This window comes from Hypanus sabinus, chromosome 7 (assembly GCF_030144855.1).
Source record: "Hypanus sabinus isolate sHypSab1 chromosome 7, sHypSab1.hap1, whole genome shotgun sequence".
In the NCBI taxonomy this organism is placed as follows: domain Eukaryota; kingdom Metazoa; phylum Chordata; class Chondrichthyes; order Myliobatiformes; family Dasyatidae; genus Hypanus; species Hypanus sabinus.
In genome coordinates this window covers 105,953,808-105,979,990 of record NC_082712.1, presented here as the reverse complement: position 1 = coordinate 105,979,990, position 26,183 = coordinate 105,953,808, and the positions used below count along the sequence as shown (strand labels likewise).

Here is a 26,183-nt window from a genome sequence, read left to right as displayed (position 1 = left end):
ACGTGGGTTAAGGTAGGCTTTTATTGGCTGGAAGAAAGCACAAGCAGCAAGTGACCATCACACAACATCCTGGAGACTGAGGAAGGGGCAGTGCCTCCAATCGCCTTTATACCGGGGTCTGTGGGAGGAGCCACAGGAGCAGTCAGCGGGGTGGGGGGGGGCATGTCCAGACAGGTATATGTAGTTCACCACAGATAGCAAAAGCATTTTTAGGTATGTGAAGAGAAAGAAGATAGTTAAGAACAATGTTGGGCCCTTGAAGAATGAATTGGGTAAAATTGTTATGGGAAACAGAGAAATGGCAGAAGAATTTAATAAGTACTTTAGATCTGTCTTCACTAGGGAAGACACAAGCAATCTCCCAGATGTATGGATGGGCCAAGGACATAGGGTAACAGAGGAAATGAAACAGATTGACATTAGGAAGGAAACGGTGATGAGTAGACTGATGGGACTGAAGGCTGACAAATCCCCAGGTCCAGATGGTCTGCATCCTAGGTTACTAAAGGAGGTGGCCCTGGAAATTGTGGATGCATTGGTAATCATTTTCCATTGTTCCTTAGATTCAGGATCAGTTCCTGAGGATTGGAGAATGGCTAATGTTATCCCACTTTTTAAGAAAGGAGGGAGGGAGAAAACAGAGAACAATCGTCCTGTCAGCCTAACATCAGTAGTGGGGAAAATGCTAGAGTCCATTATTAAAGATGAAATAGTGATAGCAGTGATAGGATTGGGCCAAGCCAGCATGGATTTACCAAGGGCAAATCATGCTTGACGAATCTATTGGAGTTTTTCGAGGAGGTAACCAGGAAGTTAGACAAGGGAGATCCAGTGGATGTAGTGTACCTCGATTTTCAGAAGGCATTTGATAAGGTCCCACATAGGAGATTGGTGGGTAAAATCAGAGCTCATGGCATTGGGGGGAAGATATTGACATGGATAGAAAACTGGTTGGCAGATAGAAAGCAAAGGGTAGCGGTGAATGGGTGTCTCTCGGAAAGGCAGGTGGTGACTAGTGGGGTGCCACAGGGCTTGGTATTGGGACCACAGCTGTTTACGATTTACAACAACAATTTAGATGAAGGCATTGAAAATAACATCAGCAAGTTTGCTGATGATACTAAGCTGGGTGGCAGTGTGACATGTGATGAGGATGTTAGGAGAATTCAGGGTGACTTGGACAGGGTGGGTGAGTGGGCAGATACTTGGCAGATGACGTTTAATGTGAATAAGTGTGAGGTTATCCACTTTGGGAGTAAGAACAGGAAGGCAGATTATTATCTGAACGGTGTAGAGTTAGGTAAGGGAGAAATACAAAGAGATCTAGGAGTTCTTGTTCATCAATCACTGAAGGTGAATGAGCAAATGCAGCAGGCAGTGAAGAAGGCTAATGGAATGTTGGCCTTTATTACAAAGGGAATTGAGTACAAGAGCAAGGAAATCCTTTTGCATTTGTACAGGGCCCTGGTGAGACCACACCTGGAGTACTGTGTACAGTTTTGGTCTCCAGAGTTAAGAAAGGACATCCTGGCTGTAGAGGAAGTGCAGCGTAGATTCACAAGGTTAATTCCTGGGATGTCCGGACTATCTTACGCAGAGAGATTAGGGAGACTGGGCTTGTACACGCTGGAATTATGGAGATTGAGAGGGGATTTGATTGCAACATGTAAGATTATTAAGGGATTGGACAAGATAGAGGCTGGAAATATGTTCCAGATACTGGGAGAGTCCAGAACCAGAGGGCATGGTTTGAGAATAAGGGGTAGGTCATTTAGGACAGAGCTAAGGAAAAACTTCTTCTCGCAGAGAGTTGTGGGGGTGTGGAATGCACTGCCTCAGAAGGCAGTGGAGGTCAATTCTCTGGATGCTTTCAAGAAGGAGCTAGATAGGTATCTTATGGATCGGGGAATCAAGGGATATGGGGACAAGGCAGGAACCGGGTATTGATGGTAGATGATCAGCCATGATCTCAGAATGGCGGTGCAGGCTCGAAAGGCCAAATGGTCTACTTCTGCACCTATTGTCTATTGTCTATCTATTGTCTATTGTTATTTTTTGTTTTTGTAGTTACACAATTTGTTGTCTTTTGATCATTGGCTACTTGTCTTTGTGTACAGTTCTTTCATTGTTTATATTGTGTTTATTTGTATTTACTGGGAATGCCCCCAAGAAGATGAATTTCAGGATAGTGTATAGTTGTGTTCTCCAGAGGCAGACAGTTTTGTCCCATGTGAATCAGTGAACAAAGCATTCAAATATTTCCAGTAAAGTGGCACCACGCATGGATACAACAGCTTCTGCAGGGCCAACCAGGAATGTTATTATCTTTTTAAAGCATATTTTCTATGATTGCAAGTCCCTGCTGGACATTTAGAACTTAAAGTACTGGAGATCTATTCCATCAGTGAGTTGGTTGTTGGCAGAGAAACTGAAGTATCTGGACTTAGGCTACCGTGATGATGCTTGCTACAGAGAGGCATCAGTGCATGAAGGTGGAGTGTAGCCTACCAAGTACTTTCTTAGGATCACAAGGCACTGCTGGACTTTGGTAATGTGGAATGCAATTGGAGAGACAGGCAGCAGGGGGAGCAACATGCACTCGGCCTCAAGCCATAGTGTGTCCAGGACAGCTGATGCCAGAGGCAGTGTGATGCGACATCCAGACTGCCATTGGTGTTGCTCTCTAGTGTTCGCTTGGTGGAAAGCAAGCTGTATTACATTCAACTGCAGACTGTTGCAACATTTATGGACTCAGGGATTTGGACTATAGTATTTTGAGTGACTGTATATTTACTGATATCTTGTATGTGCCTTGTGCTGTGTGTGACTGTTGGTACAGTGTTTTGCACCTTGACCCCAGAGTAACACTATTTTGTTTGGCTGTATCCATGGGGTATTTCTGTTTGATTGAATGACTATTAAACTTGAACAATAAAAACATCATATATGCAAAGATACACAGGCACAACAAACAAGGTAATGGGTTTTGCTCTTCCAGTAATTATACATGAACAATGTTATGGGGGGGTTTTAGTTCATGGCATTATATTAAGTCCAAGTTTAAACAATATTACAACAGCAGCAGCAGCATAACTGTAAGTTTTTTTTGAGTATAACTGTTCTTACTCATTTGATGCAGTGTAAGTGGCTGGAACTTGTAGAGGAAGTGCTAATTCTGGCAACAGCAGAAAAAGTGCCAGTCAACTGAAGGGAAACATCTAATCCTATGAACATCATAAACTCTGCCTCCTAGAGTCAAATAAACTAATCCAAGAATAGTTGGAACCCTTCCATTGGTTGGGTCAACCATTGATGTTGCATCCTAGCTGTCAATGTATGCACAAGCCAGGGCAGTACAATATAGAGAGCTATCAGTTGTCCATGCAGCAGGCTCCCTATCTTCATGCAGCTGATGAATCCAAAGGAACAGCAGAGACCAGTACAGGTACAGGAATATGATTAGCAGGACACATTAATTATTTTCCTTACCAGGCTTTGCACGATGAATTAACAGAATCTCCAGGAGTGTAAACTTTTCCATTTAGAGCACATGGGCAGTGACTCAAAGGAACACATCTGTTATTAGCAGAAATATCATCAAGAAAGGTTCCTGGGAGACACAAAACAGACTCTCCATTAAGGTCACATCTTGACCACACCTCAGTATATTGTGTACAGTCAGTTATTGTGATGTGCTGGCTAACATACACTATCATTTTGAATGCAATTACCTAACTAACAGTGAGATAGTAGTTCCAGTGTATGATGGTACTGGTTAACCACAATGACAACTTTCCGGCAGCAGACACAACTTTTAATTACTTTATTAATCACACTTTTTCACGAAAGCAATTACTGCAAACATAGCCCCAAATTCAGAAAATACAGTTCGGACGTAAATGAGGGGAAACTGCATTTCCCAGACAGTAATGATCTGTGGAATTTTCTGTGCAGGAAGCAGTACAGGTTACATCATTAAAGATATCTAAGACACAGTTTGACAGATTTTTGCATAGCAAGGAACTAAAGGCTATGGGGAAAAGACAGTTAGGTGGGTTGTGTCCACCGCCAGATCAGCCATGATCTTATTGAATGGTGGAGAAAAGTCAATAGGCCAAATAGCCAACTCCAACTTGTATTTCTTGTGTTCTTTAAGATTCCACTTGGCAGGTTGCTCTGGGATCACATGGGATCTTGCGAGAGCTGGCTAATTGGATACACAATGGCTTGATGGTAGGAAGCAGAAGGTATTGCTTGAAGGCTGTTTGTCAGACTGGATGCTCGTAACTGGTGGTGTTGTCCAGGGGTCAGTGCTGGCCCATTCCTATTTGTCATCTACATTAATGATTAGGATGAGAATATACAGGACATGGTTAGTAAGCTGCAGATAAATCTAAGGTGGTATCATTGACAGTGAAGTTGGCTGTCAGGATTTACAAAGGGATCTTGATTGGCTGGGTAAGTGGGCTGAGGAGAACCAAATGGAGTTTAATTCAAATAAGTGTGAGTTATTGAACTTTTGAATGGCAAATCAGGGTGGGATTTGCATAGTAAACAGTTGAGCCCTGGGGTTGTGCTGTAAAATAAGAGACCAAAGAATACAAGTGCATAATTCTTTGAAAGTGGTGTCACAAATGCTGAAAAAGACTGATGGTACATTGGCCTTCACTGAGTACAGAGGCTGGGATGCTATATTGCAGTTGTACAAGTCCCCATTTGGAATATTGTATTCAGTTTTGTTCACCATGTTCTATGAAAGATTCCTTTAAGCTGGAAAGATTGCAAAGAAGATTTATGAGGATGTTGCCAAGAATTGAAGGACTGAGTAGGGCAGGTTGGGATTTCAATCATTAGACTGTAGGAAAATGCAGGGTGTTGATTTACAGCTGTATAAATTCATGAGGATGCAGATTGGGTGAATGCACTTCATCTTTTTCCCCAGTGTGGGGAAAATCAAGAACTAGAAGGTATTGGTTTAAATTGAGAAGAAAGAGATTTAATAGGAACTTGAGGGACAACTTTTTCACTGAGAGGTGATCGGTATAGGGGGATGAGCTGTGAGAAAGTGGTTGAGGTAGATCCATTGACAATATTTAAAGGGCACTTTGCACAGGTACAAGGGTGAGAAAGGTTTAGTGGCACAGTATAAGGGCCAACCATTGGAAAATAGGATTGGCTTAGATGGGAACCTTGGCCAGCGTGGACAAGTTGGGCCAAAGAGTCTATGTGACACAATAACTCCTCCTTCAGTGCCAGAAAATTCAGAAGCCAGGTCTACAAAGCTTAATAGTGGATATTTTAGGCACTTATTGCCCATTTCTAATAGTCCCTCACAAGACAGCGATCACAGAATCACAGATGGAATAACTGTGGCAGCCTATAGTGAACGACTAAGTCACTAGCTTCCCACCATCTCAGCGCCGTGTCTGCAGTCCTGCAAGTCACAGGTATACATCCTGAGCACCAGCTCAACATGATGGCAGTTTCTGCCTCTCCCACCTTCTCAGGCCATGTATTCTGGACCCCAGACACATTCAGTGTTAAAATAATACCCATCATCTTTATATAAAATCTCCTACCAATTAATTTAAATCTACATCCCATGATTATGAACTCTACTAAGTTCAGTAAAGTAAATGGGATGGACCTGTTTCAGGCCTCCAGAGTGCTATATACCCCTGTCAATCATTATGTCCTTTTTGGTGTAATCACATATTTCCTATGACATGGTAAACAGTATCAATCTGCATGTGTTCACAATTCCACCTCTGAACCCCTGCTTCCACACTCTATTTCTCTGCATATAGGAAGCTTCCTATATACCTTCCTCAGGTCACTGATGTGATGTGCTGCCTCTAAAGATGTGCTCACACTCCACATTCCTCCATTTATTTATCTTTATTTGTATTTTTAAACCATCTCATTTCCTATTGAAATAATACTCAGAGGGAGCGGATAGCTGCATGAAATTACTGCAGCTAAACAACTGTATGTGTAGCTGTACAAAAGGAGACTGCTTGTTCTGCTCAATTCCAGAGAATCATCTGAAGTATAATATCCTCGTGAGATTTCATGGGAAAAAGGTCTAGGAATGTTGGAACCATGATGAGGAGATGTGTCTAACCCCTACATGGCAATAGTGCTCACACACTTTAATAAAGACTCCATGCCTGAGTCATTCCATGACTTTATGACTCTTACAAATATCAACATATCTGAGCTGTCTGTTTACAGAAAGTATAGGGTCATCTTTGAGCAGAGAACAATACAGACAGGAACAGGGCCTTTGGCTCACCATCTTGTGACAGAGTAATTAAACTGCGTGGCTGTGCAAGAAGGGGACTAGTGAGGGAGGCCACCAAGAGACCGATGACAACTCTGGAGAAGTTACAAACTTCAGTGGCTGAGATGGGAGAGACTGCGCATACAACTCGGAACTTTATGGGAGAGTTTTAAAGAGAAAGCCACTGTTGATAAAAACCTCACATAAAATCTCAGCTAGAGTTTGCCAGAAGGCATGTGGGAGTCTCTAAAGTCAGCTGGAAGATGGTTCAATGGTCTGATGAAACCAAAATTGAGCTTTTTGTTCATCAGACTAAACGCTATGTTTGGCATAAGCCAAACTCCTCACAGCATCCCTCCCTTGAAGCACGGTGGTGGCTGTATCATGCCGTGGGGATGCTTCATTGCAAAGACCCCAGAAGGCTTGTAAAGGTAGAGGGTAAAATGAATACAGCAAAATACAGGGAAATCCTGGAGGAAAACTTGATGCAGTTTGCAAGAGAACTGTGAGTTGGGAGAAGATTTGTTTTCTGAGAAGACAATGAACCCAAGCATAAAGCCAAAGTTATACAGGAATGGCTTAAAAACAACAAAATTAATGTCCTCTAGTGGACTCGGAGTTCAGACTTCGGTCCAATTGAGAATTTGTGGTTGGACTTGAAAAGGCTGTTCACTCAATGACCCCCAGACAATCACAGTTTTGTAAAGAAGAATAGAGAAAATTGCAGAGACCAGATGTGCAAAGCTAATAGAGATTTACCCACACAGACTCAAGGCTGTAATTGCTGCCAAAAGTACATCTACTAAATACTGACTTGAAGGGGGTGAGTAATTATGCAATCAATTATTTTGTGTTTTATATTTGTATACGTTAGATCACTTTGTAGAGATCTGTTTTAACTTTGACATGAAAGAGTCTTTTTCTGTTGATTTGTGTCAAAAAAGCCGAATTCAGTCCATTGTGATTCAGTGCTGTAAAACAATAAGCATGAAAACTACCAAAGGGGAGAATACTTTTTATAGGCACTGTACATAGAGTGGACAGCCAGTATCTCATCCAGAGTCAAATGCCTAATACTAAAGAGCGTGCACTTAAAGTGAGAAGGGTTAAGTTCAAAGGAGATGTTTGGGCCAAGATTTTTATGAAGAGAATGATAGTTGCCAGGAATACTTAGTCAGGGTAGAGACAGATATGACAGGTATTTAAGAAGCATAGAAAAGTGAAAGGAATGGAGGGATATGGACCATGTGCCAGCAGACTGGATGAGATTTGTGGAGTTACTTAGAGTATTCTTTTGTCTTCATGGTGTAGTTTTTGCCAGGATACTCTTTCACCAGCAGATGGACCTTCCAAATACAGGTGTATTTTTACTACAATCAATTGAAACACCTTGGCTGCACACAGGTCTCCTAAAACAGATCTCCATTTAAACTAATTATGTATCTTCTAAAATCAATTGGCTGCACCACTGATGATTTGGTGTGTCTTATTAAATGAGGTGAATGCTTATATAATCAAAAATTTTGCATTTTATATTTGTAATTAATTTAGATCACTTTGTAAGCTTTTGTTTTCACTTTGACATGTAAGAGTTGTTTTCTGTTGATCAGTGTCAACAAATCCAAATTAGATCCGCTATGATTCAATATTGTAAAACAATAAAGCATGAAATCTTCCAGGGGGGTGACTACTTTTTATTGACACCATATATCTTTCATAACCTATCAGATCTCCCTTCTGCTTCAGAAAAAATCAACCCAAGTTTGTTTATTCTGCATTTGCTCCCTAATCCATGCAGCTTCCTGACAAATCTCCTCCGTACTGTCTTCATAACCTTTATGTCTTTCCTGTAAGGATTTAACAACACAGCTGAGCTACAACAGCAAAGATCATTTTACTTCTGCAGCTAAAATATATCATCAGATGAAAATTTTCTTAAGCAGCCATCAGTGCCCCTCATATTGTTTTCCTCTTTTTGGAATTGAACTTGGAATTTTTTATTGTCACGTGTACCAAGGTACAGTGAAAAGCTTGTCTTGTATACTGTTCATACAGATCAAATAATTGTACTAGGGACCAATCAATAGTCTTATAACATTAAGACTAATGTCTTAATGACTCGAAGGAGTCTTGATGGTGCAGTCCATTGGGTTTGAGTGAAGTCAAGGCGCTGGCGTCCAGGCCTGACAGCAAGGAATGAGCTGATATTCGGCCAATTTAATTGCAAGGCCAGATTGAAAAGGTTGGATGTCAGGGCCTGGGGTGAGGGATGCTGTTTTGCTTATTGCTCCACAAGGTTTACTGGTCTCTGCAATACACTGAGGTTGTGTACTGCAAATAACAGGCTCCTGGTCCAGCAGTCTTCATAGCTGTGAACTCACTTTTGTAAACTTTAGTCCTGTGTGTTATTTGACCACTTTTTTATTGTTTGCAGGATTTGTTCTTTTTTCACACCTTGGGTGTTTGATGGTCTTTTTAATCAGTTCTACTGGGTTTCTTTGCTTTTCTGCTGCCTGTAAGAATTAAATGTTAAGGTTGTACATAGTATATGTACTTTGTACTTTGAACAGTGGAGTGGAAACTGTCCCTGAGCCTGGTGGTATGTGTTTTCAGACATTTGTATCTTCTGCCCAATGGAATGGGGGGAGAGGGGAGAACATCCATGTTGAGTGGGATTTGAGAAGGTCCAACATGGTCACCTTCAAATTAAAATCATTTTGCCCAAATGACCCGATCACTTGAAGCTTCCAGCAGTCTAAAGCTTTCCAACTCATTGTCAACTGGCTTTGTATTAACACCAACTTATGGAGGCATATAGCACTGAACAAGCCCTTCAGCCATGCTGAGGAAGATGCCCTATAAATATATTGCCCATTCACTTGGATCTAGGTCATAAATGAATACCGCAGAGGGAAGAAAGTGAGTCTTGAGCCTCATAGACCTGGCTTTCAGATGCAACATTGCCATGAGACCAAAAGACAAAGGAGCAGAGCTAAACCACTCAGCTGTCATCCTCTAGACTCTCTTCAGTGCAAGCACACCTTTTCTTAGATGAGAGGCCTAAAATTGCTACAATATTCAAGTGTAGTCTGACCAATGCCTCATAAACTCTTAGCATCATATCCCTGCCTTTATATTCTAGTCCTCTTGAAATGACTGCTAACATCACATTTGCCTTTGTTACCACTGACTCAACTTGCAAGTTAACCTTTAGGGAATCCTGGTCAAGGACTCTCAAGTCCCTTTGCACCTCCGATTTTTTAATTTTCTCTCCATTTAAATAATAGTCTATGCCTTTACTCCTTTTACTGAAGTGAATAACCATACAAGTGAATTCCCGAAATATGTATTCCATCTGCCACTTCTTTGCCCATTCTCCCAATCTGTCTGCAGACACCTTGTTTTCTCAACCTTTCCTGCCCTTCCACCTATCTGGCAAACTTGACCACAAAGCCATTAATTTCATCAAAATCATTGACATATAACATGAAAAGAAACAGTCCCAATAGCAATCCTTGCAAAACACCACTGGTCACTAAGTAGCCAACCAGAACAGGCCCCCTTTATTCCGACTCTTTGCCTCCAGCTAGTCATTCAATCTTCTATCCATGCTAGTATAATCCATTACATCCATTACTTCCGAGTCATTTTGACATCTAATTCATCCCTCCCTTCAATACCATGGGGTTGTACTTTCTTGTACAGCCTGTGAAAAGCCTTGCTAAATGCAGCATGAAAATGACTGGCCTCTTTGTACAATGTTGTTATCTCCTCAACAAGTTCAATCAAGTTGTCAGTCAGGATCATCCCTTAAAAGGCCATGTTGACTGTCCCTTATTAGCCTTTTCTTTTCAAACGAGAGTTTATACTGCTCCCTAATGGGCACATGGAGGGTTATTGCCTATGTAGGAGAGAAGAGTTAGACTGATTTGGAGTAAAATGTTGGCAAAACATTGTGTATTGTACTATTCTATGTTCTAAGATCTATTATAATAATTTATCTCCATTGAAGTTAATTGGTTGCAATTTCTTCTGTAGTCTAGAATTTAAACGTTGTAGTCAAACCCTCTGTAATTTCCTTCCTTTTGCTTGAAGTAGCCACGATGATATTTCACTTGGATCTGTGTTTTACCCATTTTCAGTTTAAAAGCCTACAGCCATTCAATATTTCACACCTGCCTTCTGTAATTATAGTATTAGTATCACTCATCTGTTATGTGCAAATGAGGTCCTGCAGGTATAATTTAAGGAGCTAGGAAAGAGCTTGAGAGCAGGAACTCCTATCCACCAATATACTCACAAGTGAACTTGCAGCTGAGTGATGACACACAAAGGAGACTTCATTCTTGTGTCATAAGGAGCAGTTGGAAACTGAGACCTGGGAGCCAGTACTGTTGGGAAGAATTTAAATGGGCTTTATCTGGGAATAGGAGTTTGAGCTTTGGGAAAGGCCTGAGAGTAATTACTGTCAGGTTCAATAACAATTTAGCAGACTATTGAATGGACCACTTGTACAATTATTTGGATTCTTGACTTCACACATCATGATCTTGCACTTTATGTTTTCTCTACAGCACGCTTTATTCTGCATTGCTGGTGTTTTCCTTTGTTCTTACTCAGTGCTCTGTGGAATAATCTGATCTGTATGAACAGCATGCACTTCCCTGTATCTTGGTACAGGTTCAATACCAACAAACACAGTTCAGAAAATAGATTACTCAATGTGTCTGTCTTTTCCTAATGGTCTCTACATGCAGAATATAGGAACCTTTTGGGAGATTGAAGGAACAGACAGGTGGTATCTCAAATATAGGAAATATGACTCAAAGAGGAGTAGGATAATGTACTTAGTTTCATGATCTTCATGAGGGATAAGAAAAGAGGAAGGGAGCCAGTATTGATCACACTGACGATATTGGCCATATGCCTGATTGTATCATGACCTGGTATTACAATGTTAATTCACAGGAATTTAAGAATCTCCAGGGAGTAGTGCACACAGCCCAATACATCAAGGGCATATGCCTGTCAACCATTAAAAATACCTACATGAGGCACTGCCACAAAAAGGTAACATCTATTGCCAAATATCGAACTGTTCAGGCTATAACATCTCTCAGCTACCATTGGGCAAGAAGAGCATAGAAATAGAAAACCCACAGCACAATACAATACAGAGCAGAGGCCTGAAGTCCCACACCTCTTACATGTATGATATCTGGTACTTCTGAAGGCAATCTTGGATCATGTTCTGATCCAGCTGCTTGTGAGCATGAGCTGCTTCCTGAGGAATGGTGAACAAGTAATCTGTTGCAATGAGTGGCTGGAGCGGACCCAAGTGCAGAACACAGGCACAGAGATTGGGTTAGAACTCTTACATGGATTTGAAAGTTGCACAGCAAACAGGAGGGATCTTGACATGGAGTCTGGACACAGAGATGGACTTGGACTTGACTTGGACTCGGACCCTGGACTTGGACTTGACTTGGACTCAGAGCCAGGACTTGAACCTTGGACACAAAGCTAGGACTTGAACCTTGGACACAGAGCTGGGACTTGGACTTATAACGACAAAACCAAGCAACGATAGACGATTCATATCTTGACTCGGAGGAGCGGCAAATGGCCTGCAATTCTCAGCTGGACACAAGACGACAAAGCCAAATAATGACAGACAATTCATATCTTGGTTCGGAGTAGCGGCGAAACAGCCTGCAATACTCAGCTGGACACGAAATGACAAAACCAAACAATCGACAGACAATTCGTATCTTGACTCGGAGGAGCGGCAAACAGCTTGCAGTCCTCAGCTGGACATAAGACAACAGAATTCCAGAAGCAACTTAGAGTCCACTATTCTCAGCGGCCCAGAACATGCATTGTCACTCTGGCTGAGGTGACAATTCAGCACTGAGTAGGTGTAAGCAGGAGTTTTTATGCTGCCAGTTCAGATGAGAATCAGGTGCCCGGTAGAACACGGGGAAAAGGAAATTAACTGAAATGAGGAATCAACGGACCGGACCATGACAGAATCATCAGTGAACTACTTCATTTCCACACACCCACTGTGTGCATAGATCACTGACAGAGCAACTGAAGATAGCTAGGCTTAACTTGCTATCCAAGGGATGTAATGGGTCTGAAAAGATTGTCCTTCCATCACATCATCTTCAATGCATAAGGCACATTCACCCTATATTCACCCTATATGGTTATATGGTTTCTTTTCAAACTGAGGGTTTATACTGCTCCTTAATGGGCACATGGAGGGTTATTACCAATATAGGAGAGACAGGTTAGACTGATTTGGAGTAAAATGTTGGCACAACTTTGTGTATTGTGCTGTTCTGTGTTCTAAGATCTAATAATGTATCACCATTGAAGTTAATTGGTTGTAATTTCTTCTGTAGTCTAGGAGAATTTATGTACATTTATTTCTACTGCCAAAGAGCATGACCATTCATTTTCCAACATTATATTTCATTTGCCACTTTCATGCCCATTCTACTAATCTGACTAAATCCTTCTGCAGCCTAGCTCTTTCCTCCACACTACCTGCCCCTCCACCAATCTTTGTACCATCTGCAAACTTGGCAACAAAGCCATCTATTCTATCATCAAAATCATTGACATACAGCAGAAAAAAGAAGCAGTCCCAACACCGACTTCTGAGAAACACCACTAGTCACTGGCAGCCAGCCAGAAATGGATCCTTTAATTTCCACTTGCTGTCTCCTACCAATCGGCCAATGCTCTAACCATGCCAGTAACTTTCCTGTAGTACCATGGGCTCTTAACTTGGTAAGCAGCCTCATGTGTGGCACCTTGTCAAAAGCCTGAAAGTCCAGATATATTGATACCAAATATACCCCCTTTATCGATACTACTTGTAATCTCAAAGAATTCCAACAGGTTTGTCTGGCAGGATTTTCTGCGAAGGAAACCATGCTGACTTTGTACTATTTTGTCCTGTGTCACTAAGTACTCTGTAACCTCATCCTTAACAATTGGCTCCAACATCTTACCTACCACTGTCAGGCTAACTGGTCTACAATTTCCTTTCTGCTACCTTCCTCCTTTCTTAAAGAGCAGAGTATCATTTGCAATTTTTCAGTCCTCTGGCACCATGCAGAGTCCAATGATTTTTGAAAGATCATCGCTAAAGCCTTCACAATCTCTAACGCAGTAGTCCCCAACTACCGGGCTGCAAAGCATGTATTACCAGGCCGCGAGGAAACAATATGATTTGGCGATATGAAATGATATGAGTCAGTTGCACCTTTCCTCATTCCCTGTCATGCCCACTGTTGAACTTGAACGCACACGAATTAATTACCCAGGCGAGGTCATCAGTCACCTAAACGCAGTAGCGCCAGGGATCACTGGTTGGCCTTGGGTAACCAGCCGCCTCGTGTGGAGGCGAGAAGTGCCGTTGCTACTGGCCTGGAGTGTGGACAGATGGATGCCGCCTCTAAACCTGTTTAGCACACCGAGTATTCATGGAGAACCTGGTGCTAAAATATTCACAGACGATCTAATTCGGGCTCAGGGTTTCATTAAGTAGCAGAGCAGCTACCTTGCTGCGATCTACTGAAAGTCATCCCTTCAGCCAAACTTTTGTCAATTACCTACAGGGGGGGCAGGCACTCCTCACTTGGTTGGTCACTCTCTCCGGACTGCGACCGCCACAGCCCCAGTACGGGGACCTCCAGCCCATACCTTGTCCTCTCACTGGTGTGTTGCAATGATTTTATATGTTCATATGAGGAAAATACCATAAATTCTGGTGTATAAGCCGAGAATTTTGCCCCAAATTTTGGTCCTAGAATTAGGGGGTCGGCTTATACAGAGCGTGCCAACTTTGGAAAAATGAATATATGGAAGACAGGTCGTATTTATTGGCTGTTGTTGAGTCAAATTGGTTCCAATTTCGACGCATGAATTCTTTGGTTTGTTTAAACTCACATCTAGTGGCTGAAGCACGGACATCAAACCACCAGGGATGACTGCAATGTCCTTATTTTCAGCTTTCTATGCTGCTTTTGTCTCACCTGACAAGTGCACTTTGAACATGTCCCAGACAAGAAGCGACTTTTCCTTCCTGACACCTTCAGGACGTCGACGCCACACCTCTTTAACTCACTTCAAGCAACCCGCTTCGTCCATCCAGCAGCGTTCTTGAACGTAAACAACACCACGTGGGAATTTTCTGAGCAATCTTTGTTTTTGTGTCAACACAAGATCACATCTATTCATAAATCAGGTGCACCAACTTCGCGTAGCTTTGAAATTTTCGCTGACCTCATGGTGTTTTTCATCCCATTTCAATGCTTGAACTCAAATGATTTCTCTGGTAACAATGTAACAATAAAACTTTTTTTTCCAGTTCTGGCCACTGGCATGTTTTCCTGCAGTTTGTACATTTCGTCTATGGCATTTCCCTCAGCGTGTCCTCTGCATTTCTCCACTCTCTTACTCTCTCGTTTACACTAAACTTCTTAGCAGCTGCAGAATTATTCGTTCTTTTAGCAAAATCAACAACCTTCAGCTTGAAGTCAGCATCATATCGCATTTGTTTTAATCTTTTATACATGGCAGTTGCAAACTCAATACTAAGTACACGTACTGATCCCGCCACCCCGTGTTATGTTTTAACGAGATTACGATGAGCACTAAGTGGTTTCACGGGGGTTACATTTCAGAGCATTCTTCTCCATTGGAGACCTAATCCAAAATTTCCTTCCCTGATTTATTTATTAAGAATTTGCCTAAAATGCTCTACAATGTGTAGGCCTGTTTTTTTTTTAGTAGATACTAGTTCACAAAATTTCCAGGGTCCAGATCCAGCAAAGCTGAGTACCGGCATGTGAGATCTTGTGATTGTTTCTGGTTAAATCAAAAACCTCTACAAAAGAGGTTGGCCTATACAAATGTAACATGAAAAAATCACTTTTCTAACCTTGAAATTGGGTGGGGGGCTTATACCCTGGAATATACGGTATGCGTTGTGTGTTTAATATCCAAACATTACTTAAAATGTTATGATGCTATTGACTTATAAGTGAGTTATAATTGACTTAACACTATATTCATGCAAGAAAAATATGCGCAGTGTATTTAATATTAAATTTGTTAGATAAACCCTTTCAGAAATGAAATTGAGTGTATTAGCCACTTATAAGTGACTTATAGTTGACATATCAGCTATATTCCAGTCGTGATTAACACCCGCCCTCCCCACACCCGTTGGCTGGTCCACAAGAATATTGTCATTATTAAGTCAATCCACGGTGCAAAAAAGGTTGGTGACCCCTGCTCTAACGCTATCTTTTTCAGAACCCTAGGGTGCAGTTCATCTTATCTAGATGACTTATGTAACCTTTCAGCTTTTTGTGCACCTTCTTCCTTGTCATAGTAACTGCACCTACTTCCTTCACACATTGCAACATCTGGCACACTGCTAGTGTCTTCCACAGTGAAGACTGATGCAAAACAATATTTAGTTCATCAGCCATCTCCTTGTACCCCGCTACTATTTCTCATGTCTCATTTTCTAGCGGTCCTATGTCCACTCTCATTTCTTTTTTTTTAACATACTTGAAAAGGCTTCTCCTATCCACTTTGATATAATTTGCTGGCTTGCTTTCATATTTCATCTTTTCCCTTCTAATGATTTTTCTAGTTGCTCTCTGTAGGTTTTTACAAGCTTTCCAATCCTCTATCTTCCCACTAATTTTTGCTTTGTTGTATGCCCCCTCTTTTGTTTTTACATTAGCTTTGGCTTCCCTTGTCAGCCCTGGTTGTACTATTTTGCTATTTGAGTATTTCTTCACTTTTGGAATACATCTGTCCTGCACCTTCCTCATTTTTCCCAGAAACTCACACCATTGCTGCTCTGCTGATATCCCTGTCAGCTGCTCCTTTTGATTTGCTTTGGCCATCTCCTCTCTCATACCACTGTAATTTCCCTTACTCCGCTGAAATATTGCTACATCAGACTTTACTTTCTCCATATCAAATTTCAAGTTGACCTCAATCATATTGTGATCACTGGCTCCAAAGGGCTCTTTTACCTTAAGCTCCCTAATCACCTCCGGTTCATTATGTAACACCCAATACAGTATAGCTGTTCCCTAGTAGGCTCAACGACAAACTGCTCTAAAAAGCCATCTCTCAGGCATTCAACAAACTCACTCTCTTGAGATCCATTACCAACCTGATCTTCCCAATTGACCTGCATGATAAACTCCATGCATTGAAATATAACACTGCGTGCTGTATTTGCTACCCTTTTTGATTCTGCATCCCTAATGAATTAAACGAGTAACTCTTTCCTTCTGCATGACGTGTTTGAAAAATCTCTAGCCACTGATTTCAGCATGTTTACCTGGAGGGCAGAAACAGCCATATGTGCCATAACTGTCACAAGTGGTCTGTGGATTTGAGCAAGTCGATAAGCAGGGAGATCCACATTCCTGGTATATTTGATTTCCCAGACAAGGTAAAGGAGCTGAAATAAAAATGGATTCAATTATCATTGTATTTGCCATATGCAATCTTACTGCATCTCGCCGTGCTTCAACAGTTAGCTAGTTGTTTCGGGTTCATTTTTAAAATACTGTTCTGCTTTGTAACTCAAAAATGAAGGTCTAACTTTCTGTAAATTTTACAAGGGGTGTGTACGTATTACGTGGTAGTGTTATGACATGTAACCATATAACTGTATAACAATTACAGCATGGAAACAGGCCATCTCAGCCCTTCTAATCTGTGCTGAACGCTTACTCTCACCTAGTTCCACCGAACTGCACTCAGCCCATAACCCTCCATTCCTTTCCTGTCCATATACCTATCCAATTTTACTTTAAATGACAATATCAAACCTGCCTCTACCACTTCTACTGGAAGCTCGTTCCACACAGCTACCACTCTCTGAGTAAAGAAGTTCCCCCTTGTGTTACCCCTAACCTTTTGCCCCTTAACTTATTTTGGTATGCTGGCCTTTATAAATCAGAGCATTGAGCACAGGAGTTGGGATGTAATGTTGAAATTGTACAAGGCCTTGGTGAGGCCAAATTTGGAGTATTGTGTACAGTTCTGGTCACCGAATTATAGGAAAGATGTCAACAAAATAGAGAGAGTACAGAGAAGATTTACTAGAACGTTACCTGGGTTTCAGCACCTAAGTTACAGAGACAGGTTGAACAAGTTAGGTCTTTATTCTTTGGAGTGTAGAAGGTTGGGGGGGACGATAGAGGTATTTAAAATTATGAGGGGGATAGATAGAGTTGATATGGATAGGCTTTTTCCGTTGAGAGTAGGGGAGATTCAAACAAGAGGACGTGAGTTGATAGTTAGGGGGCTAAAGTTTAAGGGTAACACGAGGGGGAATTTCTTTTTCAGAGAGTGGTAGCTGTGTGGAACAAGCTTCCAGTAGAAGTGGTAGAGGCAGGTTCGGTATTGTCATTTAAAGTAAAATTGGATAGGTATATGGACAGGAAGGGAATGGAGGGTTATGGGCTAAGTGTGGGCCAGTGGGACTAGGTGAGAGTAAGCATTTGGCACTGACTAGAAGGGCCGAGATGGCCTGTTTCCCTGCTGTAATTGTTGTATGGTTAACTCTCAACTCATAACCTCTTGTTTGAATCTCCCCTACTGTCAATGGAAAAAGCCTATTCACGTCAACTCTATCTATCACCCTCATAATTTTAAATACCTCTATCAAGTCTCCCCTCAACCTTCTACACTCCAAAGAATAAAGACCTAACTTTTTCAATACGTGTAATTCATGTATTTTAACATTTCACCTGTAGTAAGTTATTTAAAAGAACAAGAATGCTTAATCAAACAACATATTTACAATGTTACCCAAATATTACCAAAACATTAAATAGACAACAGTTCCCCAAGCAGGAACCTTATTTGTTTATTTACTTACACTTTCAATATTTATCTAAGTCCAACACCTTATGCACTGGCTCATCTCCTCTGGCAGCTGTCTCCACTTTGTCTTTCAACCCCAACCAGGCTCCCTCTGCCTCTATTGTTTACTGTTTCCTTGTCTCACTCCCTACCCTTATCTCCTACTCCTCTATTCCTCCTCTCCCCCCACTTTGCTCTTTCAGCCCATCGTCCTTCACCTTTCTCCTGCTAGCCCCCATCTCACTGTTCTCCCTCTATATAACCAGCCACCTCCCCCTTCACTGTCAGTCCTGATGTGAGTCTCAACCTGAAATGTCACCAATTCCCAGCTACCCCCTCCCCCAACAGGTGCAACTCAGTCTACTCAGCTCCTCCCCTGGCTTATTTGTCAATCTTTAAAGGGAAGTATGTGCAAATGCATATGCAGACAGAAGCAGATGAAAAAATACCTTTCAAATGTTATCAACACACACAAAATTCTGGAGGAGCTCAGCAAGCCAGGCTGCATCTATGGAAAGAGTACAGTAGACATTTTGGGCTGAAACCGTGACTGTAATCTTTTCCAGAGATACTGCCTGGCCAGCAGAGTTCCTGCAGCATTTTGTGTGCGGCTTGGGTTTCCAGCAGCTGCAGATTTTCTGTTGTTTGTGATTGCAAATTTTATATCAAGGTTCACACAGCTATTGATATTACATACTTACAGCAAAAAGTAGTGTTTCTCCAGTTACAAACTGGCTGCTGAAGCCGGGAGCATTGCCGGGCATATTCTGACAAGGTCTGACAAGAGCATTTCACATCTCCCTTGGGAGAGCACTTGTATAGATCACGCTGACACTGTATGATATAGTTCTTCTTTGGTAATTTACAAAGAGGTGCCACTTTATTCAGCATCGAAGAGCAAACAGATCCCTGTAAGTTAATACAATGAGGATGTGAAATGATGAAACAATATTGATCTAATGTGTTCAGTAAAGTTAATGTTTTGTGAAAGGGCAGAGAGCTTTTCCTCTACCCAGGATAATAATCCTCCTTGCTCTTATATTGCATCTGGTTGATAAAGACCTGTCTCCACATTTCCAGGAGAGGTGAAATAGCAACAGATCTATAGCAAAAGGGATTTTTAACAGTAACAGTCTTAATGTCCCAGTAGCAACCTGGATCATCTTAGTGTGAAGGCATTTGATGAGGTAGAATTTTTAAAGTGCACTGAATAGAAATCTAAGAGCCAGGACAATGACATTCTGGCAAGGAATAGAGCTGTACCAGACTTAATCCTGGAGAATGAACCAGGCAAGTTATCGATATGTCACGGGAAGTGCACTTGTGAAATGTTTGCTGAAAGTTGTGAAGTAATTATGGAAAGGAATATGCAAAATATTGTTTTGGAGGCCCATCACAATCTTCTGCCTTGTCATTAATGATACCAGTAGGCCCACTCTCTCTCTTATAATCCTCTTTAACTTTACATATTCATCAATTTAAAAGCAGGGGCTCCAGTATCTAGGAGAGTTTCCTGCTGGATCACCGTCAGAGAGCTTATTGTATCTGTCATTCACTTTCCCATATGGTAATAGTTTTTATACCCCAATCTCAACATTTACATAATTTTTATATCAGATAAATGTACTTAATTGGTTTGACTAGATCTTGCAATCTTATAGCAAATGGACCTCATTTCACCAGAATGAGAGTACTGCATTACAGTGCAGTACAGTTTATGAGAGGCAAAGATAGGGTGGATAGTCAGTACCTGTTTCCCAGGGCACCAATATCAAACATCAGAGGGCATATGTACAAAATTAAGGGAGGGAAGTTTAGGGGAGACATCGGGGTAAGTTTTTTACACAGAGGGTTGTGAGTGCCTGGAATGACTTGCCAGGGATGGTGGTGGAGGCTAAAACATTAGGGGTATTTAAGAGCCTCTTGGACATGCACATGGATGAAAGAAAAATGGAGGGTTATGGGGTAATGTGCGTTTAGTACTTTTTTTTAAGGATTATATGGGTCGGCACAACATGGAGGGCTGAAGGGCCTGTATTGTGCTGTAGTGTTCTATGGTTCTATAGTGCACCATTTCACCAGAGTGAGAGTACTGCATTACAGTGTATCATTTCACCGGAGTGAGAGTATTGCATTACAGTGTATCATTTCACCAGAGTGAGAGTATTGCATTACAGTGTATCATTTCACCAGAGTGAGAGTACTGCATTACAGTGTATCATTTCACCAGAGTGAGAGTATTGCATTACAGTGTATCATTTCACCAGAGTGAGAGTACTGCATTACAGTGTATCATTTCACCAGAGTGAGAGTACTGCATTACAGTGCATTATTTGACCATATTTGGATGATATTTACTGTATGATAGAGTGTTCTAAAATGTGAACTGGATTCTGACAAATTATTTAACACAACCACTAGAAACTACGTAATCATACTTTCCTATAAATCTGCAAGATGTGTTAGGAATTTCTCTGCTGTTAATAACCAATTACACTGCTTAAGATCTGGAAAACTGACATGATCACATTTCACATTATCAGCACTGAACCACAGACAATTCATCGGGGTCACTTTTCAAGGATTGAGGTTTAATACTGCTAGAAAAAGAATCCTTATTAGTTTAGTTAGTTTAATGGTACTGGAATTGGACAAGCAAAATAATAAATCTGCTGGAAGAACACAAAGGGCCAAATTGCATCTGTGGGAGGATAAGAACTATCAACCTAAAATGTCGACAGTTCCTTTTTTCACAGATCGATTGATCCACTGAGTTCCTCAAACAGATTCCACTGTCTGCAGCCTCTTGTGCCACCAAACAGAATAATTATCTGGAAAATATGAAAAGGGTAACAAGAAGTTACTGTCAACACTTAATTTCAAGTGTCGTTCTGAAACAAATTTGAAATAAATAAATGTTGAATACTGGTAATATTTTGTAAAGGTACACTCACATCATCCACAAATGTATACCATCACAAAGCCCAAATGTAGTAACATTCGGAATAACAGCATCATAAATTAATTGAGCACAATGAAGTCTGCTTCAGTCACAATTGACAGAATATTTGTGAAGTCAAAAAGTCATTACTTACTTAATAAACATTAAACACCTGCAGTTCACATAATATGCCATCCAAATAAAATATACAATCTGGTAAATGCACTCACTATCCATACAACGTGACTCAGACGATATCATCAACGCTCAGGAAACATTCTCATATGAAGTAGATAACATATTAAAATATTTCATATAATATACTTACATAGTCAGCAACAGTCTCCTCTAATCTCGGCTGGTGTAAAACTGGACATTTTTCTGAGGGATCATCTAACTGATATTTGCTGGCAAACTCATGGGTTTGAATCCTTTTCCCTAAACAATGATAATTTAGACATATAATTATATGCTGCTGATAACTGAAGAATTGGAAAATATTCCTTTGTGACAATGTAAACAAATAAAACAGTGGATGTGTTCACATAAATTAGCATGGCTGGAAATTGCCTTCAATACCATCATCCCTGAGTTTCTGCAGGAGTATAGGGATACGAATAGGGATATCTGTGGATATGAGAGGGTCTTTTAAGAGACTTTTGTATAGGTACACAGAGCTTAGAAAAATAGAGGGATATGAGTAACCCTAGTAATTTTTAAGGTAGGGACATGTTTGGCACAACTTTGTGGGCCGAAGGGCCTGTATTGTGCTGTAGGTTTTCTATGTTTCTATGAGAAACTCTCCAAACTTAATGTACAATGTCTCATCTGCAGGTGGTCACAAGTTTCTGCTCTGACCGGAAGCTGTGTGTCAGACTAGTCAAGCATATCTCACTCCACACCACAAAAGTGTGTTCCCTTTCCGTTCCTATTTTCCCTCTACACCAATAACTGCAACTCCAGTGACTTATCAGTCAAACTGAAAAATGTGAGTACGACACCATTGTCATTGAACTAATCACCAGACTCTTAAGTACCACCGGGAAATAAAGATGTGGAATCACAACAACTTGGAGCTGAATGTCCCCAAAAATCATGGAGAAGCATTTCAACTTCAGGAGAAATGTGCCTCCTCTCTACTCACTCATCAACTCTACAGCGTTCAGATCCCTGGGCATCATTATTTCTCAGGACTTCATGTGGGAAAACCATATCTCCAATAACTAAAAGACACGATAAAGGATGTATTTCTTGTGGCAGTTGGTAAAATTCCATCTTCTCCAGTACATACTGGTATAATTCTACACTGCCATCATAGAGAGCATTGGCACATCAGCCATTACTGTTTGGTTTCTGCAGCATCCTTTCACAATATACAAGACCTGCGGTGAAATGTCAAGACAGTAGAAAAGGTAACTGGCTGCAGAGCACCATTACTGCAGGACTTGTCCTTGTTCAGGACAAAGGAAAGGCAGATAAATCATTGCAGATACTACCCGCCCCACAAACTGTTGTTTCTAATACAAATTTCAAATAAAGTTGATTCTTGAATTGCAGTTAAACAGAATAGAAAGGCAAAAATACAGTATATATGATTAAGGTTTCTTATGCATTCAGTCAAGCAACAATAGGAAAGCCTGTAATAATGTTAACTGTACCACTCATAAATCTGAATTGCGGTGCATTGCAGACCTAATGATCCTCAGTCCCTCTGTCAGCTGCTGCCTAAAAGGCCTGAGCAGTTGTTAAGTGCCATATTGCATGACGTAAGCCATCATGGTCTTTCCATGACCATGGTTGTTCTTGGCAAATTTTTCTACAGAACTAGTTTGCCATTGCCTTCTTCTAGACAGTGGCTTTACAAGATGGCTAACCCCAACCATTATCAATACTCTTCAAAGATTGTCGATTGTCTGCCTGGATTTGTGGTCGAATAACCAGGACTTGTGATATGTAGCATCTGCTCCTACAACCATCCACCTCCTGCTACCACGACTTCACAGGACCCTAATGGGGGGCGGGGGGTCTAAGCAGGTGCTATAACTTGCCAAAGGGTGACTTGCAGGCTAACAGAGGGAAGGAGTGCCTTAAACCTCCTTTTGTAGAGATATATCTCCACCTCACCACCCTAAAAATGACTGATTAATTCACACACAATATGGGTGTGTATTGTTTAAACTAGGGGTTACAACTTTTTAATACCATAGAACCTTACCATTAACTGAGGACTCCAGATTAAGAATGCTTGGTCTAAGCAGGAGGAAGCAACCACTCAGATGCATACTTTGATGGTGCCCATAGGGCAGCTGCTTTAGTCATAGCGCCAGAGACTTGGAATCAATCCTGAGCCTGGATGCCATAGACTCATAGAATAAAACAGCATAGAAAGATGCCCTTCAGCCCAACCTATCCCTATTGAACAAGGGTGTTCACCTCTGCTAATCCCTTTTGCCAACATTTGACTTGTATCCCAAATCTTTCGTACTTTTCCAAATGTCTCTTAAATGTCATGTTTGTGTCTGTCTCAACCACTTTCTTGGCCCATATCTCTCTAACCTTTCCCATCCTTGTTTAAATGTTAATGCACCTTCCTTAACCACTTCCTCTGGCAACTCATTCCAAATACTGACCACTCTCTGGGTGAAAAAGTTACCTCTCAGGTTCTTATTAGTTAAGTTCTAACTTAAACTAATGCCCTCTAAGTGCTGTTCTCATTGGCCCTATCTATGCTCCTTATAATTTTATATACCGGTACTTATATAATATCACCTTCATAAGACAAAGGTCATAGAAGAATTATTAGGTCAGTCTCCTATGTTCCATCAAAGAAAGTCAAAACCTCCATCCATATCCCACCTGACAACATCCTTATAAATCTCCCAGACACTTTTTCCAGCTTAAGAGGATCTTTCCTCTAGCAGAGTGACCAAAACTGAATGTAAAATTTCAAATGCAGACTCACTAGTGTAATGTACAATTTAACATCCCAACTACTATAGTCAGTGTCTTAACTGATAAAGGTCAGCATGCCAAAGCCTCCTTCACTGTCCCATCTACCTGAAATGCCAATTTCAGAGAACCGTGCACTTGTACTCTGAGGTTGCTCTGTTTGATAACATTCCCCAGAGTCCTACCATTCACTGTGAATGTCCTACACTGATTTGTCTTCCCAAAATGCAACACCTTGCATTTTTGTGAATTAAACTCTACCCGCTTACCCAGCTGATTGAGGTTGCTCTGTAAAATCTGTTAAGCATCTTCACTGTCTATGTCACTACCTATGTTATCATCTGCAAACCTACTAACTATGCTTTGTACATTTCTCATCCAAATCGTTGATAAAAATGATGAATAGCAATGGATCTAGCACCAGTCATAGAATCATAGAACACTACAGCACAGTACAATACAGGCCCTTCAGCCCTCCATGTTGTGCTGACCTATATAATGCTTAAAAAAGTACTAAACACACACCACCCCATAACCCTCCGTTTTTCTTTCATCCATGTGCCTGTCCAAGAGGCTCTTAAATACCTCTAATGTTTTAGCCTCCACCACCATCCCTGGCAAGTCATTCCAGGCACTCACAACCCTCTGTGTAAAAAACTTACCCCTGATGTCTCCACTAAACTTCCTTCCCTTAATTTTGTACGTAATTTGTTTGGTGTTTGCTATTGGTGCCCTGGGAAACAGGTACTGACTATCCACCCTATCTATGCCTCTCATAATCTTGTAGACTTCTATCAAGTCCCCTCTCATTCTTCTATGCTCCAAAGAGAAAAGTCCCAGCTCTGCTAACCTTGTTTCATATGACTTGCTCTCCAATCCAGGCAACATCCTGGTAAATCTCCACTGCACCCTCTCCATAGCTTCCACATCCTTCCTATAATGAGGTGACCAGAATTTAATACAATACTCTAAGTGCAGTCTCACCAGAGATTTGTAGAGTTGCAACATGACCTCTCCATTCTTGAACTCAATCCCCCTGTTAATGAGGCCTAACATCTCATGCCTTCTTAACTACCCCATCAACCTGTGCAGCAACCTTGAGGGATGTATGGATTTGAACCCCAAGGTCCCTTTGTTCATCCATACTCTTAAGTAACTGACCATTAATCCTGTACTCAGTCTTCTGATTTGTCCTTCCAAAATGCATCACCTCACATTTGTCCGGATTGAACTCCATCTGCCATTTTTCTGCCCAACTCTGCAGCCTGTCCATATCCTCTTGTAACCTTCGACCACCTATAGCTCCATCTACAACTCCTCCAATCTTTGTGTCATCTGCAAACTTACTCACACATCCTTACACTTCAACATCCAGGTCATTTATAAAAATCACAATTAGCAGGAGTCCCAGGACAGATCCCTGCGGCACTCCACTAGTCACCAACCTCTAGGCAGAATACTTTCCTTCCACAACTACCCTCTGCTTTCTTCCTTTAAGCCAATTTTTTATCCAAACATCTAAGGTTCCACTTATCCCATGCCTCATGACTTTCTGGATGAGTCTCTCATGAGGGACCTTGTCAAATGCTTTGCTGAAGTCCATGTAGTCCACATCCACTGCCCTACCCTCATAAATTTGTTTTGTTACCTCTTCAAAAAACTCAATGGCTCATCAGGCATGATCTTCCCTTCCCAAAGCCATGTTGACTATTCATGAGTAGAGTGTAGTTCTCCAAATGCTCATAGATCCTATCCTTAAGAATCCTTTCCAGTAGTTTGTATACCACTGACGTAAGACTCACCGGTCTATAGTTCCCAGGTTTCTCCCTATGACCTTTTTGAAACAAGAGAACTACATTTTGCCATTCTCCAGTCCTCCGGCACTTCCCCTGCAGCCAAAAAGGATTCAAAGATCATAGTTAATGTTCCTGCGATCTCTTCTCTCAATTTCCACAACAACCTGAGGTGTATCATATCTGGCCCTGGGGATTTATCAATCTTAATGTTTTTAAGAAGATCCAGCACTTCTTCTTCCTTAAATTCCACATTGTCCAGCACACAGGCCAGCTCTACTTCGAACTCATCCTG

At 41.2% G+C, this 26,183-nt stretch overlaps 1 protein-coding gene across 1 annotated transcript in view; it reads right to left on the bottom strand.

The window, feature by feature from the left end:
* Positions 1–26,183, bottom strand: part of LOC132397524 (mucin-6-like) — a 262,599-nt gene that overhangs the window by 228,202 nt on the left and 8,214 nt on the right. The window contains exons 2-4 of the mRNA XM_059976355.1: positions 18,907–19,114; positions 16,671–16,793; positions 3,490–3,610 (exon numbers count right to left, since the gene is read on the bottom strand). Of these exons, the coding sequence (XP_059832338.1) occupies positions 3,490–3,610; positions 16,671–16,793; positions 18,907–19,114 (452 nt within the window). The remainder of the gene's footprint in view (positions 1–3,489; positions 3,611–16,670; positions 16,794–18,906; positions 19,115–26,183) is intronic.